The sequence below is a fragment of the Microtus oregoni genome, unplaced genomic scaffold, assembly GCF_018167655.1.
Source record: "Microtus oregoni isolate MIOR12 unplaced genomic scaffold, Mior012 000001F_ref0000356, whole genome shotgun sequence".
In the NCBI taxonomy this organism is placed as follows: Eukaryota; Metazoa; Chordata; class Mammalia; order Rodentia; family Cricetidae; genus Microtus; species Microtus oregoni.
In genome coordinates, this window is record NW_024543060.1 from 64,807,179 (window position 1) to 64,826,454 (window position 19,276).

General features: G+C 52.0%; 3 protein-coding genes across 14 annotated transcripts in view; 1 reads left to right on the forward strand and 2 right to left on the reverse strand.

Annotated features, from left to right (window-relative positions):
* The window catches only part of Smarcc2 (SWI/SNF related, matrix associated, actin dependent regulator of chromatin subfamily c member 2), a 28,267-nt gene extending 24,695 nt beyond the window's left edge, over positions 1-3,572 (forward strand). For 4 of the 8 annotated variants that reach the window (XM_041665008.1, XM_041664999.1, XM_041665018.1 and 1 more), the window contains 3 exons: positions 681-1,068; positions 1,315-1,743; positions 2,278-3,572. In XM_041665008.1, coding sequence (XP_041520942.1) covers positions 681-1,068; positions 1,315-1,743; positions 2,278-2,354 — 894 coding nt within the window. In that variant the 3' untranslated portion in view covers positions 2,355-3,572. The remainder of the gene's footprint in view (positions 1-680; positions 1,069-1,314; positions 1,744-2,277) is intronic. The other 4 variants (XM_041665041.1, XM_041665035.1, XM_041665050.1 and 1 more) reach the window with 2 other exon arrangements.
* A 655-nt stretch (positions 3,573-4,227) lies between these two features.
* Myl6 (myosin light chain 6) lies at positions 4,228-7,309 on the reverse strand. Of its 3 annotated transcripts, XM_041669476.1 has the most exons (7): positions 7,180-7,309; positions 6,894-6,921; positions 5,923-6,066; positions 5,562-5,735; positions 5,394-5,471; positions 5,080-5,124; positions 4,228-4,399 (listed from the first exon to the last, which is right to left on the reverse strand). In XM_041669476.1, exons 1-6 carry the CDS (start codon positions 7,180-7,182, stop codon positions 5,096-5,098), a joined length of 456 nt encoding a protein of 151 aa, XP_041525410.1. In that variant the 5' UTR covers positions 7,183-7,309; the 3' UTR covers positions 4,228-4,399; positions 5,080-5,095. The 3 variants fall into 3 exon arrangements, with proteins under 3 accessions (XP_041525410.1, XP_041525404.1, XP_041525395.1); XM_041669470.1 differs by lacking the exon at positions 5,080-5,124; XM_041669461.1 differs by lacking the exons at positions 4,228-4,399; positions 5,080-5,124 and having other exon boundaries at positions 5,347-5,471.
* A 203-nt stretch (positions 7,310-7,512) lies between these two features.
* Positions 7,513-12,457, reverse strand: Myl6b (myosin light chain 6B). 3 transcript variants are annotated; one of them, XM_041669450.1, is made up of 7 exons: positions 12,355-12,457; positions 10,601-10,816; positions 10,025-10,052; positions 9,645-9,788; positions 8,306-8,479; positions 7,861-7,938; positions 7,513-7,776 (listed from the first exon to the last, which is right to left on the reverse strand). In XM_041669450.1, the coding sequence occupies exons 2-7, from the start codon at positions 10,769-10,771 to the stop codon at positions 7,748-7,750; spliced, it is 624 nt and encodes a 207-aa protein (XP_041525384.1). In that variant the 5' UTR covers positions 10,772-10,816; positions 12,355-12,457; the 3' UTR covers positions 7,513-7,747. The 3 variants fall into 3 exon arrangements, with proteins under 3 accessions (XP_041525384.1, XP_041525370.1, XP_041525377.1); XM_041669436.1 differs by having other exon boundaries at positions 9,645-9,896; XM_041669443.1 differs by having other exon boundaries at positions 9,645-9,896; positions 10,601-10,798; positions 12,355-12,373.
* Between the last annotated feature and the right edge of the window lie 6,819 nt (positions 12,458-19,276).

Consider the following 19,276-nt stretch of genomic DNA (forward strand, 5'->3'; position numbering starts at 1 on the left):
TTTAATTCCAGCACTCAGGAGGCAAAGAACTCTGTGAGTTTAAGGCCAACCTAGTCTACATAGTGAGTTCCAGACAGCCAGGGATAACAGAGAAACCCCAATTCTAAAAATAAATAACTAAACAAATCTGGGAGATTCAGAACAAAAACAAAATTCAGAGGCCAGTGAACCCATGTAGGATGGCTCACTAGAATAGTCAAGATTTTAGCCTGTCTTGAAGGGAGAAGAGAACTTGAATTCATAAGAACTGGAAGCATTTTCAAATCAGAATAATAACAAGTTCAGAGTTTGGGACTGAAACGAACCGGAACCACACCAGAAGATAGTCGTGCAAGCCGGGCGGTGGTGGCGCACGCCTTTAATCCCAGCACTTGGGAGGCAGAGGCAGGCGGATCTCTGTGAGTTCGAGACCAGCCTGGTCTACAAGAGCTAGTTCCAGGACAGGCTCCAAAACCACAGAGAAACCCTGTCTCGAAAAACAAAACAAAACAAAAACAAAAAGATAGTCGTGCAGTGAGGAGCAGCATGGGTGGCTGGGAGTCTGTGGACTGGGGTGCGCGCAAGGGTCAGTCTTGGGGATACACCAGCCTGAGCAATAGGGTCTTCCAAAAGAAAAAGTGGGGCCGAGGCGTCTGCCCAAGGATCTGGACCTGCTGACCGTATTCTGTTGGCACTGGCAGCTGGAGTACCAGAGGCAGCAGCTCCTGGCCGACCGGCAGGCCTTCCACATGGAACAGCTGAAGTACGCAGAGATGAGGGCCCGGCAGCAGCACTTCCAGCAGATGCACCAGCAGCAGCAGCAGCAGCAGCAGCCACCAACCCTGCCCCCAGGCTCCCAGCCCATAGCCCCGCCTGGGGCTGCTGGGCCTCCCACGGCCCATGGTCTAGCTGTGGCTCCAGCAGCTGTGGCCCCTGCTCCTGCTGGCGGTGGGGCCCCTCCTGGAAGCTTGGGCCCTTCTGAGCAGATCGGGCAAGCAGGGTCAACTGCAGGGCCACAACAGCCACAAGCAGCTGGAGCCTCCCAGCCTGGGGCAGTCCCACCAGGGGTACCCCCCCCTGGACCCCACGGTGAGTATGCATCCTGCAGTGTTTGTTGGCTGCAGAGAGCCAAGCAAATGTTCTGGTTCCTTTGAAGGGAATTCCTGCTGGGCCCGGCGATAAGTTTCTACAGGTGGATTCCGTTATTATGTCCACAGACCAGCAGGGATATCTTCCCAGACTTACCTGGAGTTCTATTCTGGTGTCAGGCTAGGGAAGCTTGAGCTGCTGTGTAAGATTTTTCTCCTCTCATGTCTTTGTTCTGTTTATTTCTAGGCCCCTCACCGTTCCCCAACCAACAAACTCCTCCCTCAATGATGCCAGGGGCAGTGCCAGGCAGCGGGCACCCAGGCGTGGCGGGTAATGCTCCTTTGGGTTTGCCTTTTGGCATGCCGCCTCCTCCTCCTCCTGCTGCTCCATCCATCATCCCATTTGGTAGTCTAGCTGACTCCATTAGTATTAACCTTCCCCCTCCCCCTAACCTGCATGGGCATCACCACCATCTCCCGTTTGCCCCGGGCACTATCCCCCCACCTAACCTGCCTGTGTCCATGGCGAACCCTCTACATCCTAACCTGCCGGCGACCACCACCATGCCATCTTCCTTGCCTCTCGGGCCGGGGCTCGGATCCGCCGCAGCCCAGAGCCCTGCCATTGTGGCAGCTGTTCAGGGCAACCTCCTGCCCAGTGCCAGCCCACTGCCAGGTGAGAAGGGGCCAGGAGGGGAGAAGGGTGAGGGAGAGGGTTCCACATGGTGGGAAGGAGGGCAGGTGGGTAAAGGGTTAGATACTAGAATTTCCACAGCTGTTCTCAGCACTCTGGTAAAACTAGAACACAGGAGGAAGGGCCTCTCTGGCTGTCCTCCACTTCCCCATTTGGCAGCTGCCACCTCTGGGATGACGCTGGGGCCATTCACTGGTGGGTCATGGAGGAGTCCAGTGCGCAGAGGACCTCCGTTGTAAACCTGGACACTAGCTGCCCATACGCATGACGATGGCATTCCTTTGCTTGTTCCCACCACATTCAGATGCCCCATCTAGAGTCCTTGGGGGCAGGAAGATGGTTTGGGGTCTTCCCAGTGTCAGGTGGAAAGGGGTATTGGGGAAAAGAAGCTAAACAGAGTGGGTACCTCATCCATCTACCCACCCACTGCATGCCATGCCCAGTTTGTGTGTGGAGCCTGGGGCTGGTTCGTTTCCTCTGCTTGCTCCAGCCCATTCATCTTCCTTTTCTCCACAGACCCCGGCACCCCCCTGCCTCCAGACCCCACAGCTCCGAGCCCAGGCACAGTCACCCCTGTGCCACCTCCACAGTGAGGAGCCAGCCAGCCATCTTTCCCCCTCACTCCCCATGGAGGTCACAGTTCCAGGAACAGCCCTCCCCCACTTCTGGGACCTCTCTGAGCCTGGAGAGTTCATCACTACGTAAGGAAAGCTCCTCATGCCCCCTCACCGCCCCACCATGCCCATCAGAGGTGTGCAGTTTTATATCCAGTTCTTATCCACAGACTTCTGACTAAAAGATGTTCCTCATGCCTGGGAGAGGCTAGGGTGGAAATGGAGCCCTCAAAGGAAGGGCCAGGGAAAGATGTTTATAGGAGATTCTGCTAACCACTTCTGAGGGTGCCCCCTTCAGACTACTGTATTTTTGAAGTGGATATCGTGAAAACAAAACCCTTTAAAAGGGAGGTTTTAAAAAGACATATTGGAGTCCACAAAAAATAACTTTTTTTGAGGGGGAAGGGCAGATTTTAAGGGGAATTAAGGTTTGGGGGCGAGCTGTGGGGATGGACTAGGGTACCAAGCCTGTCTCCCTGAGCCCCTTGGCACTAAGTCAGCTCCCTCACCCATTCCAGTTTACCATGCTGAGCCCTCCCGCTGCTTGTCATTGCTGCTGTTTTAGGCCACAGCTCAGCAATGACCTTCCCTCTGAATGTCAGCTGTGTTTGTTTTTAAAAGTCACCTGCTTAGTTGATGCCAGCGCACGTGTATTTGGTGGGGATATTATTTTGTGGGGATTCCATGGTAGACGATAGAGGAAGGAAGGGCCGCAGTTGGGGCTGTTCTTCCTACTCTTTCTGGTTGTATCTGTGAGAGCCTAGATGGCTTGAAGCGGGAGCTCTAGGAGGATGGGGAGTTTGCAAATCCTGAAAATTTGAAAAGCACTTAAGACCTGTGGGGACACTCTGCTAATTCTGCCCTCTCCCACCAAGCCTGACAGACCCTCACTGATAGCTAGGAGTTCCCCAAATGAGGACAAAGATTTGGGGGCAGTGTGGCATGGCCCTGCTCCCTGGACTTCAGTGCCTCTGCACTCCGGTTCCTTCTCCTCACCCTCCTCGTGAGGCAGACAGGATGCCAGGCTCCACACCAATGCTTGGTCCCTGCTGCCAGGCCTTTGTCCCTCCTGTCCCAGGGTTTCTTTTCCTCTGCATCTTGGCACCTTTCTTCTGTTCAAAGTTTTCTGTAAAATTTTCTTTTCTTTGTTCTTTTTTTTTTAATTTTTTTTTATATAAATTAATTTGCTTTCAGTTCCATCTTGTGAATGCCTGTGTTCTCTTACCTGTGGCTGCTAGGGAGGGGGCAGCCTTCCTGGAGTCCCTCACTGGGCATTTACCACAGGCCCACAGATGTAAGTCTCCTGCCACAAAAGGCCAAAGGCAACCCAGCATTTAGGACTGCAGCAGCCGTGTTCACCTGCCCTGAAATAGCTCTTGGAAGAATGGATCTAAATCCTTTTAGACAGTGGCTACATTCCTTCCCTTATTAGGGAGGAGGCAGGCACTCACCTCCCACTGTCATCACTGGCCCCCAGCCCTGCAGACAGGACAAGACAGGCAGTAGCTGTGCTAATATGTCCTGGCAGTTTAGCTCCAGTGAATACCCACAGGCTTTCCCACAAAGGCGGTCAGTACCTAGGAGGGTGGGGACCTGTTTCAAAGAAGCCCTAAGGCCAAGAAATGTAACTTGACCCAGAATAGAGCAAAAGGATCCCCACACACAAGCACACAGCTAGCTGTAGGGATTTATGGCTTTCTTCATTCCCCAAAGGGGAGCCTTTCATTAATGAGGCCCTAATCCAGTTTTCCCTAAACCCCACCCTCAGCCCAGAGCTTTGTCTCAGAACAGACATCAGTACCGCCTCACCCTTTCCTCCCTCACCCTGACCAGGAAAGGAAATGGAACCAAATAGGGCAAAGAGAGAATTTTATTTGGTGAAGACAGACATCCAGAAGAGACCAGATGGCAAGGTGCTGTGACAAGGGAGCCTAGGAGGGGCCACAGGGAGATCCCACACTGGGCAAGGCACAGGCTCGGGGTCTGGAAATGTCCTCAGCCATTCAGCACCATCCGGACAAGCTCTGTGGGGGAGAGGTGGAGTAAGCCAAGGAAAGGGCTCAGGAGGGTGCACCACGGGCCAGGAGACCACAGATCATGAAGGTGGCATGAGGAACATGGCCACAGCAACCAACCCTGGGGTTAGTTTGCCAAGAGCCACCTTGAGTGACCAGTTCTCTCTGTCCCTGGCTCCCCTCCCAGCAGCTGTTAGCCCCCACCCCACGCTGAGTAGCAAGAACACAGCAGAGGCAGGAGTTCTCAACTACACCTAGAGCTACTGTCAGCCACTGGCAGGAGAGGACAGTTTTGAGTTAGGTACCTCCAAGCTGTCCAGCAGAGGGATGGAGAGAACTGTTTTGTTATAGCAGCAGAACGGGGCAAGCAGCCCACCCCCCTTTGCAACTCTCCATGCTCCAGGGCCAAAGATCCACCATAAGGCAAGCCTTTTCGATAAGCTGGTGAGAATTTCCTGACACCAGCACCAAGTAAGTCCAACCTCAGAGACCGGAGAGAAGTAAGGAGGTACCACACCCCCAAGCTGCTTTCCTTACCGAGGAACCCTCCCCTCCCGAGCCAGCTCCATGCAGAATCATGCCAGGAGGAAGTCAGTTGGTAGTAGCTATGGGCAGGGGGCTAGAGAGCACAGTTGGGAAGAAAGGAAACACCAGGGAGACACTAGAGGAGAGGCTGGGAGGAGCCGTACCCGCCCCATGGGCCCGTCACCCCGACAGGATGTGCCTCACAAATGCTGCAGGAAGGAAGAGACATTAATGGTGAAGACACAGACATGGGTGAAGGGGTCAGCAGTGGGGACAGACGTTCTGTTTGCTTCCCACTCATAGCCCACCCTTCTGTCGCTGTTGTGTACCCAACAGCCCCCTCCCAGGCTGGACTGGACCTTGCCCCTTGACTCCTTTCTGGAACCAAATCTAGGGAGAAAACACCTCAGGTGCCGTCCTTAACGTGCCCTAAGACCACTTCCTCCTCAAAGGCTCCAGTTGACAGCTGGACACTCACCTTCATAGTTGATACAACCGTTACTGTCCTCATGACCTGCCACCAGCATCTCCACTTCCTCCTCTGTCATCTTCTCTCCTGCAGAGGAAGGGTCATTTGAGAGCTGGGTGACAGGTGAGGTGTATCAGGGTGGCAGCCCAGCTCCAGAGCAAGGTCACAGAGCCTTACCCAGTGTGACGAGGACATGCCGGATTTCAGCACCCATGACGGTACCATTCCCTTCCTTGTCGAACACACGAAGGCCTTCGACATAGTCCTCATAAGTTCCCTGGTCCTTGTTCTTGGCCACAGTCTGCAGCATGGGCAGGAAGTGCTCGAAGTCCAGCACCTTCACATTCATCTCTGCATGTAGGAGGTACAAGTGTCAGCCAAGAGAACCACTCGTGTTCTTGGAACACAAGTGAACTGACGGGTGTGGCAGAGAAGGGAGAATCTGCAGGACTGGCTGGCTGAGCCTATGAAGATACAGGGATGCTTTTAGTTGAACAACCATAAACCTACTGGCGCACTAAGTTCTTGAGAAGCTCACCATCGCTCTTGGGGTTCCCCAGGACCTTGAGCACCTCGGCGTTGGTAGGGTTCTGGCCCAGGGCCCTCATCACGTCCCCACATTGGCTGTACAGGATCTTGCCATCACCTGTTCGGTCAAACAGCTGGAAAGCCTCCTTGAACTCTGAGGATTCAAATGAACAACAGCCCTGGGAATGAAGCCAGTCCAGACTGTACAACTCTGCTGCCAACTCAACTTTAATCGTGCTGGAGAAACCGGACCCCCTGTCCTGTACACCCAAGACTGCCCATAGGGATCTATTTCTACCAACTCAAATGTCCCGCAGAAAGACACAGCCACCTTCCCCTTAGCACAAGGAGGCATCCACCTGTTTGTTTACACACCCGAGCCCGCAGCAGGCAGGCTCTCCACCACTCCACTACTCCCTAGGAATTGGTTGCCGCCCCGCTAGGTCCTGTCCATATAAGGAAGTAGCAGCGGCTAGGGACTCTATCTAGGGTCATTCTAGCCGGCCACTTCCCACCCTTCCCCTTACAGAGGTCTTCCAGGGGGAAAGTTAAGTCATATCCTTAGCAAACTCCCCAGAACCCATCTTCACAATTACCAAGGCACTGCTACAGTCTTCGCAATCCAAGCTGGGGGTGAGGGGGGGAGTTATCACGGGATAGGCAAAAGTGGCAGATTAGAAGAGGCAGAACACAGCCATAATAGACCCGACACACAACAGGCAGTAACCAAACAAGTTGTTTGACATACCCACACCACCTAAAACTCGCCCAGTGCTTGGGGCTCAGATCTAGAGTGGAGGGGGAAGGAAGAAAGAATGAGAAAAGAAAATGGAGGATCCAAAGAGGAGGATTAGGAAATCCATGTGGCAATCTCCCGGGAATGCTGAAGAGCTGACAAGCTGGGATCGGAGAGAGTAGATGCCAGCGGAGGGTGTCCCCCTAGGTAAGGGTGACCTCCGTTGGGGGCCAGAGGCTGCCTACCTGCGGTCTGGTCCTCGGTGAAGTCACACTGCTCGGAGAAGAAGGCACTGGTCAGCACCTCAAGTCCAACCCCGAAAGCTTCTATCCCGGCCTTACAAACTGAACCCCGACTCCTATTTCAAGGTGACGGCTCGCTTCCTGAGGCAGAGCCCTAGACCTTCCGACCCCCACGTACAACCTTCCAAGACCTGGGCTTGCCTTTGTCCACATCCACTGGCTTCTCTCCCCCGACCCATGGCTCCCTCCTTGCCCCAAATCCCCTAATCTCCCGATACCCGAGGCCCACCATCTTGGCTGCTCAGCTCCGCAGGACCTTTTCCGGCAGTAATGGCTCCGAGTCCCGACCCAGCCCTAGCTTTAGTACGTCCCATGGCGTACGACGTCACCTGCAGTTTCACCCAATAGGAATGCTAGGCTGGGCCCATGCGGATGACATCATTACATTAGTAATGAGGTGAGAAGCCCCCAGCCTCCGCTCAGAAACGCCCCAGGCCTGGGTTGCGACTCTTTGGAAGCTTTTCTCCCGAGCTGCACAAAGAACAGGGAATTTGGGCTTTGGCAGAAGACAGGACTACTTCCCTCCTTCCCCTTTCTCAAAAGAAAACAGTCGGAGACCAAAGCAGGAACCAAGTTTTTATTTGAAAACTCTTAAGTGCCGCCTAGTGGCAGGAATGCGCTCCTAGCCGCCTGGGAGGTGGGGTAAGTATCGACCCGGCTGGGTCTGTGTCAGGAAAAGAAAGTTGTCCCGCCCTGGCGCTTGAGCTGCACAGATCGGGAAAACGCACGGCCTGTTCTTCTGTCTGGTTGGTCTAGGAGCCTCAGGACGACACTAGCGTGGGAGGACTCTGAGGAGCTCAGAGGCTTAGGATGTGCTTCAGGAAGGCTGCACGAGAGGGGGTGAGAGGACTTCAGAAACTGACTTCAGGGTAATCCATCGAACTTAAGGAAATTGAGGGTGCACCCTTACCCTCATAGTTGATGCAGCCATTGCTGTCCTCGTGGCCTGCTAGGACAGTCTCCACCTCTTCCTCAGTCATCTTCTCACCTGAACCCCAAACACAGAGCGCCTCATGAGCTCAAGCCACTCCTCCTTCCACCCTGCCCTTTTCTTTCCACCTGGCCCACACCAACAGTGCCTTGGAACAAGCCGCAAGGGTTGAGACTTGCATGGAATCAGCACAAGTCTGGCTTGCAAACGGGGGAGGGGGGGTTGGGGGGGATGGGGCTCCCACGTCATCCCCTCTTCTCTGCTTGTTTGCTGGACACCTCAGCCTCTGGATGAGCGAGTTCCTCTGATTCTGCCTTTGCAGTCCCTGCCCAAGACTGCAGGACTGCAATCCCATTCCAGGCTTTACCGGACTCTTTCTGGTCCACCCCCTTCTCCACCCCACAGTTCCCGGTCCCTGCCTCACCCAGGGTGGTCAGAACATGTCTGAGCTCTGCTCCCATGACTTTGCCATTGCCCTCTTTGTCAAACACACGTAGCCCCTCCAGGTAGTCCTCATATGTGCCTTGGTCCCGGTTTTTGGCCACTGCTTGGAGCATAGGCAGGAACGTCTCAAAGTCCACGCGTCGGGACTTCAGCTCTGGAGATGAGAGAGAGGTGAGAGAGAGGTCACCGAGGTGAGGATCCAGTTGCGTCCATCCTGTCATAGTAGCGTCATCCCCCTCAGCATTCAGAATGTTTTCCTGCCCTGTGCTCGACAGCTTCTGAAGTCCTGAGATCCAGCCTGGCATCCTTACCCATCAGGGAAAAGTGCCACTATGGGGAGCAGAGTGGCCAGGCGAATTCAAGGCCAGCCAAACAATTTAGTGATTCCTCATGTCTGCAGAAAAATTAAAAAGGGAGCGCTGGGGACCAGTGAAGTGTCAGGACACTCAAGACAAAGAGAAAACTGCTAATCCGTGGGTGGTGGCTCGCACCTTCTGCGGCCCCAGCACTCAGAGGCAGAGGAAGGCAGCGTTCTGTGAATTTGAGGCCAGCCTGGTCTATATAGTTAGTCCCAGAACAACCTGGGCTGTTAGGGCTACTGGGATAGAGCTGTAGGTTCAAGGGCAGCAGATGCCATGTGGTCAAGGCCACCCTGAGTAACTTAGAACCTGTCTCAAAGAGTAAAAGAACAGGGATATGGTTCAGTAAAAAGGGCTTGTCTGTCTTCCACAAGGCACTGGATTCAAATCCAGCGCCACATAAATCGGAGTAATCCCAGCATTCTGGTAGGCAGAAGTAGACAGGAGGTGAAGGATCAGAATTTAAAATCACTCTTGGCTAGGATAGAGACCCTGTCCTGGGGAGAGGGGAACACGAAAGAAAGCTGCAGGCTGGAAATGGAGCTCTGTGGTGCTTGCTTTGGCAGCACAGATACTTAAAGCGGAACAGTACCGAGCTTAGCCTGGCCCCGGTGCAAGGATGGCAGGCACATTGGTGAAGCATTCCATGTTAAAAAAGAAAGGGAAGGAGAAACCCTGTTTTGAAAAACAAAAAAAAAAGGGTGGTGGTGGTGATGCACGCCTTTAATTCCAGCACTCAAGAGGCAGAGGCAGGCGGATCTCTGTGAGTTTGAGGCCAGCCTGGTCTACAGAGTGGGTTCCAGGACAGCCAGTGCCACACAGAGAAACCCTGTCTCAAAAACACAAGAGAGAGAGAGAGAGAGAGAAGAAAGATAGGGAGCTCAGCGTCCCAAGGTAGAACCCATACAATCTTGAAGAAGAAGAAAACTGAGAACCCGCATATTCCAGGGTCCCTCTCACCATCGCTCTTGGGGTTCCCCAGGACCTTGAGCACCTCGGCATTGGTAGGGTTCTGGCCCAGGGCCCTCATCAGGTCTCCACATTGGCTGTACAGGATCTTGCCATCACCTGTTCGGTCAAACAGCTCAAAGGCCTCCTTGAACTCTGGGGTGTGAGGAGAGGGTGAGAGATGGTGAGGAGTCCCATCACTTCCAGACAGAAGGGAGGTTTCGTCTGGACATCTTATGCTAGAGCTGGGCAAGGCACTGTGTGCTGCAGCAGGGCGGAACAAGGGAGGAAACCAGGACAAGAGTGGGAGGCTTCAAGGTCAGCACTGCAGAGCAGAGACTCTGACCAGGGGCTTGGGACTAGACAATGGGGTTTAGGAAAAGGCTTCTCACCCTCCAGCTGGTCCTTGTTAAACTCGATCTGTAGGGGAGGGGGGAGAAGTGAGGAGAGGAGAGATGGCAGGGCCTTTTCAATCCCTCTCTGGCTCGCCCACCCCACTGGCAGCCACTTCTGGGGAGGGGCCCAAAGGGATGAGGCTGAGAGCCCCGCCACTTTGGTCCCATCCCCGGCTCGGGCCTTGGGAGAATCCCAAGAGGAATTAAAGGGGGAGGGTTTCCTGGGAACAGGGCTAATCCCATGCCACCTGTTCCCCTCCCTCCACTGCCCTGAGTCCTGCATCCCTCACATAACTGGGGGCTGAACAAAGGCTAAATTTACCCCTGCCCCCAGCTGTGATTGTCTAACAAGCCTGTCCTCTTTAGTCTCCCCTCCTGGGGTTCAGAGACTTGGTCTTTTGAGTTAAACAGCCAGCCCGGGGCAGACAGCCCCTCTCCCTTCACCTTGAAACTGGCCTGGGAACCCCCAATCTCCCTACGGTGCTCATTCATATTCCCACCCATTCCCTGATTCCCTGGGCTGGATGGCATCCTTGAACCTCCCCTTCCAAGCCACACGTTCCTGGGACTCACCACGATTTTGGAAAGATCGACAGGAGGCTCCTGGGTTTTTGCAGGGGCCTGGGGGGCAGCTGGCTCAGCCTTGGTCTTGGCTGGAGGGGTCCCTGCTGCAGACTTGGCAGCAGGCTTAGAGATGGGGGGTCCTGTTGGTTTCTTCACAGGAACATCCTTCTTGGGCGGCATGATGTCAGGTGGCCAAAGGACAGTGTGCTGATGGGGCACCCATCTCTGTTTAAATAGGCAGGGAGTCTGGGATGTCAAGGGGCGGGGGCAGGGACGGGGCAGGGAGCCAGTTGGCGGTGGCAAGGGTGAGGGACAGGAGAGTTACGCCTATCTGCCTTCACTCCCCTGACCTTCTGTAGTTCAGGACTCCTGTCCCAAAGTTTCTTCCTTCTGCCACTCCTCCCCCAAAGCTGACAAGAACATTGTTTCCTTTAAGGGCAGGGGAAAGAAACAGGAGACTTCTCAGATTTAACCTCCAGGGTGAGAATAGGCTGTTTGCTAGTGCTACTGAGAAGGGAGTGAAGGGAAGAGGGGTAAAAAACACAATGAGAGCCGGGGCAGTGGTCACGGGAGCCTTTAATCTCAGCGCTCAGGAGGCAGAGGCAGGCGGATCTCTGTGAGTTCGAGGCCAGCCTGGTCTACAAGAGCTAGTTCCAGGACAACCCAGGCTGTTAAACAGAGTAAACCCTGTCTCGAAAAAAAACAAAACAAAATGCAACAAAAACCGTTGCATTAGCTTCAGACTGTAGAAGACCCAAGCATTGGAGGTCTTGGGGATGGAGTGGGGAGCTGGCCAGTATAGGAACCTAGTGGGATTTTTTTGTTTTGTTTTGTTTTGTTTTTCGAGACAGGGTTTCTCTGTGGTTTTGGAGCCTGTCCTGGAACTAGCTCTGTAGACCAGGCTGGTCTCGAAGTCACAGAGATCCGCCTGCCTCTGCCTCCCGAGTGCTGGGATTAAAGGCGTGCGCCACCACCGCCCGGCTGTGGGAAATTTTTAAATAAATTCTGAAAATTTTTAAATAAAGGGGAGGTGTGTGTTTATACTCTCTTCTGCCCATTCCCATAGTTTAATGATCATTAGAGCATGTAGGTCCCTAGGCTACCCCCAACCTGGAGCCACGCACAGCAGCCGAAACATGGCATTGCCCCGTCTTCTGCACCTGGTGCTGACTTAGGGGAGCAGGTGTAGACAAGGTTTAACGTCTGCCACATATACTTCCCAAGAAAGAACGGTTTCTCACAAGGTACTGTTATTCAAATCAGACAAAAGGCTAGGGTGCCTGAGGAGCTTGGAGAGAAGACACAAGAACACACACACGAAGAGAGGGCTCTGGGAGACAAGGAGCCTAGATTCTCTAATCCGAAAGATTACAGGATCCCGACTGGTCCATGGGTATTCCCATACCCACACCCCAAGCAGGAGCAGAATAAAAAACCTGAGCTTGGCTCTCAGTCACAAACCCTGCTGGAAGTCATGGCAAAGGGGAGGGGTCGTGTTTGGGAACTAGGAGCAGACTCTGGCTATTCTATTCTTGGAGAAAGAAGATTTAGGTAGCCTTCTGAGAGACCGGTCATTCCACTTAGGCCTTGGGGAGTGATAATGTGTCTGCTTTTGTAAAAGGGCGTCAGAATCTTTTTACTGAAAATTGTCCCATTTTTTTTTGGAAAATAAGAAATCCTTCTGCAGACAATACACCTGTTTCTCTTATTCACACTCCTAAACCTTAGAGAAAAGAAGGCCCACCCAACCGTGCAAAACTTACCTTGCCCGGTGCTAGGAAGGGGCGGGGGCGAGACGCAGGGCGGCTCTGGGCCCTGAAGGGTTAACTGCGGCGGCCGCGGAGCATGCTGGGAGTCGTAGTCCGTGCGCGCTCACAGGAAACCTTTCTCCCGCGGTGAGAGGTGGCGGTGACTTCCGGCCCGCGGTGGCAGTTGGTGACTCAGGCTCCGCAGTGTGCGCGGGTTCCGGAACTGAAAGGGTTTGAAGGTCCCCACCCACGACCTCACGGCTGCGGGGTCCACGGACGCCCTCAAGCCTGGGGATGCCCGCAAGCCTGGGGGTGGGGCGGGGCGGAGGTTGCTTTCGCTTCCTCCCTGCGGTTGCTAAGAACCAAACCCGCGGAATTGTGTGGCTTGAAGCTGTAAAGTTTGAATTTTTTTTTTTTCATTTTTACATTTGCTCTTAGGAAGCTGGTTCCTGAAATAAACGTTAAGATTTGCAGTTAAGCCGGGTCATGTGCCCCAGACGCTAGTGGTGAGGCCTCCCCCGTGCTCACGATGCCCTGAAAATGCCGCGCTGGGCTCTGCAGCCTGGGCGCTCGCCCTTTCTCCCTGGCGGTTACTAAAGGTCTGGGTGCAGAAGGAACTGGACCACTGTCCCGGGCCAGATGAGTAAATACTCTGGCGGGGTGCCCCATAGTAGAGCCTGTGAAAGCAAGTGGACCAGAAATAGCTCAGGGTAGAAAACTGCCAACGACACCGTAGGACTAATGAGGCTCGAGCCAACTTTGTGGCCAGAAACAAACACACTCTCCCTAGCTGGAGAAAGCTCCGAAGAGTAAAAAGGTCTGTACGGGTGCTGGGGATGGGTGCTCAGTTGATACAGTGTTTGCTTACCAAGCACAAAGCTCCGGGTCCCAGCACTCAGGAGGTGGAGGTTCAAGCCAGCCTGATCTACACGAGATCCTGTCTCAGAAAACAGAAAGGAGGGAAATAACATGATACAGGAAACAATATTCCTGGAGGCTGTGCACCTGAGAAAGGGAGTGGTCTCTCTGGTCCCATGAAATAACTCTTGTGGTTAGACACGGTAACATTTTTCAAGTTTGTTATTGAGGCAGGGTCTGACTATCCCGAGACTCACAGAGATCCACATGCCCCTCCCGAGTGCTGGGATTAAAGGCCTGTGCCACCATGTGCCCAAGGGTTTATTTTTATGAGTGAACATCGTTTTGCCTGCATGTATGTGTGTGCACCGTTGCATGCCTGATGCCTAGGAAGGTCCCAGACCGCATTGGATCCCTTGGAACTGAAGCAACAGAAAGTTCTACCCTGCAGGGTGGATATTGGGAATTGAACCCTAATCAAGTGCCCTTTTGATTTTTTTCCCCCCTGAAATAGGGTTTTTCTGTGTTTTTCGCTTTGTAAAGCAGGCTTGCCTCAAACTCATGAGTTTCATCTGCCTCTGCCTCCCAAGTGCTGGAATTAAAGGCATGGCCACCACCCCAAGCAATCCAATGCTCCTCGCCACCGAGCCGTTTCTCCTGCCCCATAGTCACTCAATATTAAATCAGTAAAACAGAATGGAGTGGGGGCTGGAGAGATGGCTCAATGGTTAAGAGCCATCTTAACCTGCTCTTCCAGAGGTCCTGAGTTCAATTCCCAGCAACCACATGGTGGCTCACAACCATCTGTAATGAGGTCTGGTGCCCTCTTCTGGCACACAAGCATACTTGGAAGGAATGTTGTATACATAATAAATAAAATTTAAAAAAAAAAGCAGAATGGAGTGTACATGCTCCAAACACGGCAAAGAAAATTCCCAACGTCAGCATGTCTATTGGCCTCTTCTTGTTTGAGACAGTCTCATGTCACCCGATCCTGCCTTAACTCCTAAGACTCCTGCCTCTGCCTCTAGGTGCTGGAGGGCCTGAGCTGTGCCCCCATGCCCAACATCCCTTCTATCACATTTTTGAAGGGTTAATTGGTGTAAAAAGATGGGAGAGGAAGAAGGAATGCATTAATCATAAGTAGTTACAAGACTCTTTAGAGAAAGGTCATGTTTGTAGGTGACCCGTTAGCTCATAATTTGCACTGGCTGATTTTTGAAAGTGTTTTTTTAATAGAATCCAGAACCTCACCATGATTGTAGCCACGTATCACCATGCCCACTTTATTCTAATATTAGTCTCAATATAATTTAGTACACACTTCCAAAGGATATTAAAAATCCAGCCAGGCAGTGATGGCTCACACCTTTAATCTCAGCACTCGGGAGGCAGAGGCAGGTGGATCATCTCTGGGAGATCAAGGTTAGTCTGGTCTACAGAGCAAGTTCCAGGACAGGCTCCAAAGCTACACAGAGAAACCCTGTCTCAAAAAAACAAAAACAAAAAAGTCGAGAGCTTGAAATTTAGCTCTGTGGTAGAATCCGGGGGAGGTAGGAGCTAAGGAGAACAGCTCTCTTGGACTGGGGTTTCCCTAGCGTTCCTAAGGGCCAGCACTAGATAAAGTGGGCGTGGTGGCACACACCGACAATCCTAGCGTTCAAGAGGTGGAACTCAGAGAATCAGAAATTCAGATTTAGCCTCAGCTCTGCAGTCTTAGTCCAGCCTGGGACACAGGAAGACCTTGTCTTAAATCAGAAAAATCAATGAAGTAGCCTTGGTGGTGCCTATGTGGGAGCCCGGTCTGGAGGTGGAGGAAGGACAAACAAGCACCGGAGGACTGCGGTAATGTAGAGAGACGCTATCTCCGAAGCAATGAAGCAACAGTACAGAAGGCTGGAGGCAGAGCGCTCGTCCGCACTGGTTCAGTCTCCACCCCCCAAAGAAAGACATTTTGTTTTGGGGAGAGATCTCGTGCAGCCCAACCTATGATCCTAGCTAGATGGGTCGTCTGGCATGGCTTCCTTCTAAATGGCCTCACTGGCTGGTCTGGACTCCCAGGGATCCACCTGTCTCCTCCTTCCGGGTGCCGGAGTTAAAGGTGTGTGCTTGACCTTGAGTGATCTACCTCCCAGCAACCGCGTTTACGAGGTTCTTGGGATTGAACCAGAGCTTCCTGCACGCTGGGCAAGCGCTCTACAACACCCATAGCCCTGAAAGGGAAGACGTTTTGATAACTGCACAGCGGCGCATCGTTTCAGAAACTTGGTTAATGGGTCCACCCATACAACTAGGTTTTTATTTTTTTTAAATATTTATTTATTATGCATACAATATTCTGTCTGTGTGTATGTCTGCAGGCCAGAAGAGGGCACCAGACCTCATTACAGATGGTTGTGAGCCACCGTGTGGTTGCCGGGAATTGAACTCAGGACCTTTGGAAGAGCAGGCAATGCTCTTAACCTCTGAGCCATCTCTCCAGCCCCTAGCTTTACTTTCTAAAGCAACAGAAAGAAATTGTTAGTGGGCTGGCTAATTTCTATGTCAGCCTGCCACAAATGCATCATCCGAGAGAAGGCAGCCTCAACTGAGAAAGTGCCTCCAGAAGATGGTGACCACGGGGAAGGGGGGCAGCCCATGGTGGGTAGTGCCATCCCTGGGCCAGCGATTAGTGTACCTTAGATGTTTGGTTGTGGAGGACAGTGATAGCATCTGGGCTCAGAGCCCAGTGTGAAGGGGTTAAACGCTCCCAGTCTCACAACTGAACTTCAGTTTGGGTTCTCTGAGGAGGACACACAAGTGCCCCCCCCCCCCCAGCCGAGAACCAATTATCCACTGCAGCCTCGCATTGGGGTGAAGGAAAAACACACATCATAGGCCTGAGTCCTCCCCACAAGGTCTCAAAGACAGTTCCTGCAACCCCCCTGAAATCCAGAAATGATAAGACTAAACCTCAGCCAATTAGAAATAAGAGAATGTAACTGTTGCTTACTTAACCAACTAGCGGTGTGATGACCTCACTGTCACCGGAACAGCACTAGCTATGTTAAAAGGAGCCTGCAGCTTCTCTCAGGGTCCCCTGCATGCTGTAATGTTAAATGCTGTTTGCTCTCGCAGACTGTTGAAGTCGGGGATCTTCATCGTCTCCCCGGACCCTACAGGCGGGCTGTTCTGTGGGAAAGACACAAACATAGGAGCAGTGCAGAACACGGAGGCCTGGCTTGTGAAGTTTCCGAGGGAAGCAAAGAAGCCGGCCTTCCCTGCGAGGCCTCTGCTATCTGGCCAGCAGGGGCTGAAGGGTCAGCTGTGACTCACTGAGTCGAACTCTCCCGGGAAGTGTTTCCACCGCGTTAGCGCACTGAAGCTGTGGTCCAGAGGCAGCCAAGGTTGAGCCTCATGCCGGCCGCTGAACTTGGTAGTGAAAGAGTCACCCACTGATACTGCTTTGAAGGCATAAAGGGACCGCACAAGAGTTGCTGAGGTTTGACCCTGCTGCAGGCCTGGAGTCCCTGAAGAGAGCCCAAGAGAGCCTGTTGGTGAAAGTGCAGCCCAGTTGCAGGAGAGGACCCCAGCGTTTGGAGATGCCAGTGCCAGGAATGGCCACCAAGAACACAGCGGCAGTGGAGTGGAGCCAGCCTGAGCCCAGTAGTCAGGCCGGGTGTGCTGCAGAGGGTGGAGCCAGAGAAGTGACCCGAGCCCTTTGGAGGAGCGCAGATCGGGCATGAATTCCAGACACTGGACACTGTTTACACTGTTGGAATTTGGTTTTGCTTTGTTCAAATTGTACTGTAAACTGCTTCTTCCTTCTTGATGTAAGAAAGTAACTTTGGGTGGGGGTGGGGAGTTGAGACTTTGCGTAGCCCCGGCTGTCTTGGAACTGGCTCTGTAGACCAGAGCTGGCCTCAGACTCAGAGATCCACCTGCCTCTGCCTTCCAAGTGCTGGGATTTCAAAGGCGTGTGTCTCCACTGCTGGCTATATTTTTTATTTTACAGGAGCCCATAGTTAGATTTTGAACATTTTAAATATTCGAACTTTGGGCTTTTATATGTGAATTTGTGAAGATTTATTTATTTATTATGTATACAGTGTTCTGTCTGCATGTATGCCTGTAGGCCAGAAGAGGGCACCAGATCTCATTCTAGATGGTTGTGAGCCACCATGCGGTTGCTGGGAATTGAACTCAGGACCTCTGGAAAAGCAGCCAGTGCTCTTAACCTCTGAGCCATCTCTCCAGCCCCCAGATTTATTTATTTTATGTGCATTGGTGCTTTGCCTGCATGTATGTCTGTGTGAGGGTGCCAGGTCCCCTTGAACTGGAGCTATAGACAGTTGGAGCTGCCATGTAAGTGCTGGGAATTGAACCCAGGTCCTCTGGAAGATCATCCAGTACTCTTAACCACTGAGTCTTCTTGCCAGCCCTAGTGTTTGAATTTTTAAAGTCTATGGGACTTCTAAATTTTGGGATGTTTTGCCTGGCAGTGGTGGCACATGCCTTTAATCCCAGCACTCAGGAGTCAGAGGCAGGTGGGCCTCTGAGTTCGAGACCAGCCTGGTCTACGAGCTAGTTCCAGGACAGGTATGGCTGTTACACAGAGAAACTGATATCAAAACAAAACAAAACAAAAACAAAAACAACAGAGGCAGGCAGATCTCTGTGAGATCAAGGCCAGGCTGGTCTACAGAGCAAGTTCCAGGATGGGCACCAAAGCTACAGAGAAGCCCTTTCTCGAAAAACCAAAAAAACCAAAACAAAACAAAAAAAAAAAACAATACGGGGGAGCTGAGCGGTGGTGGCGCACGCCTTTAATCCCAGCACTTGGGAGGCAGAGGCAGGCGGATCTCTATGAGTTCGAGACCAGCCTGGTCTACAGAGCTAGTTCCAGGACAGGCTCCAAAAGCCACAGAGAAACCCTGTCTCGAAAAAAAAAAAAAAAGAAAGAAAAGAAAAGAAAAGAAAAGAAAAAAGAAAATAAACCCTTTCCTTTCCAACCTGATTCGGCCATGGTGTTTTGTCGCAGCTGCTAAGACAGTAGCTGACCCGCAATGAAAAGGAGGGTAAAGAAGCTGTAGTTTATGAAACCCTTCCTGGGTTCTTTTTATAGACCTGTGTGAGATGCAATATATAGATATAAATAAAGCCAGTTTCCTTTTCTAAGGCAGAAGTCAGAGAACTAGCTGTTCTTTAAAATCTCCTGGGAACTTTGTGTGCCAGCAAACACAGATTGCTTCTAAGGTCTGTGCTGGGCCTAGAAATGTTGTAGGGTTTTTTTGTTTGTTTGTTTTTTGTTTTTAATTTTTTTGACACAGGGTTTCTCTGAAGCTCTGGAGCATGTCCTGGAACTAGCTCTTGTAGACCAGGCTAGCCTCGAACTCACAGAGATCCGCCTGACTCTGCCCCTGAATTCTGGGATTAAAGAAGTTTTTTATAGCCTATTGGAAAGCACAGAGAACAAACTACCAAACACATAATAATCTAGGCTTTAATAAACAGTGATCATTTCAAAATGTATTTTTTTTTTTGAGACAAGGTCTCTTTTATAGTCCAGGCTGTTCTGAACTCACTATATAGATCAGACTGGCCTCAAACTCCCAGAGATCCTCCTGCCTTTGCCTCTGCCTCTGCTTCCTGAGTGCTGGGGTTAAAGGCATGTGCCACCAAACCTAGGCTTCAAAATGTACTTTTAAAAAGTTCTTTGTTTTGTGGAGGTTGGTGGGTGCTAAGGGCAAAGGATAACTTGTGAAGATGTGGTTCTTCCTACTGAGTGAGCTCTGGGGTCACGCTCAGGTTATTGCAGTTGGCGGCAGGTGGCTTTGATGGATGAGCCAGTTTGCCCACCCACCTCGGAATGTACTTCTTATGTCATCTCCCTGTTTGAAATCCTTTCATATTCATAACCCGGTCTGCACATACTTTGTTTTTGTTTTGTTGTGAGACAGCGTGGGTGTTTAGTTTTTAGAGACGGGATCTTAGTCTGTATCCCAGGCTGTCCTGGAACTCAGACTGTGGCAGTCCGTCTGCCTTAGCCTCCTGTGATGACCAGCTTTTATCAGCTTCCATGTGCTTTGATACAGATTAG

Bases quoted from the DNA above. Each gene is read 5' to 3' on its own strand.
- Myl6b (XM_041669436.1), bottom strand. From the start codon at position 10,771: ATGCCGCCCAAGAAGGATGTTCCTGTGAAGAAACCAACAGGACCCCCC. The intron at 9,897-10,024 runs GTGAGAAGCCTT...GCCCTGCTGCAG, and splicing joins TAACAAGGACCAGCTGGAGG to CACACAGTGCCTTGCCCAGC. The intron at 7,939-8,305 runs GTGAGGCAGGGA...TTTGGGGTTCAG, and splicing joins ACATGTTCTGACCACCCTGG to GTGAGAAGATGACTGAGGAA.
- Myl6 (XM_041669461.1), bottom strand. The intron at 5,736-5,922 runs GTGAGCTTCTCA...TCCTACATGCAG, and splicing joins GGGGAACCCCAAGAGCGATG to AGATGAATGTGAAGGTGCTG. The intron at 5,472-5,561 runs GTAAGGCTCTGT...CTTCCTCTGCAG, and splicing joins GCATGTCCTCGTCACACTGG to GAGAGAAGATGACAGAGGAG.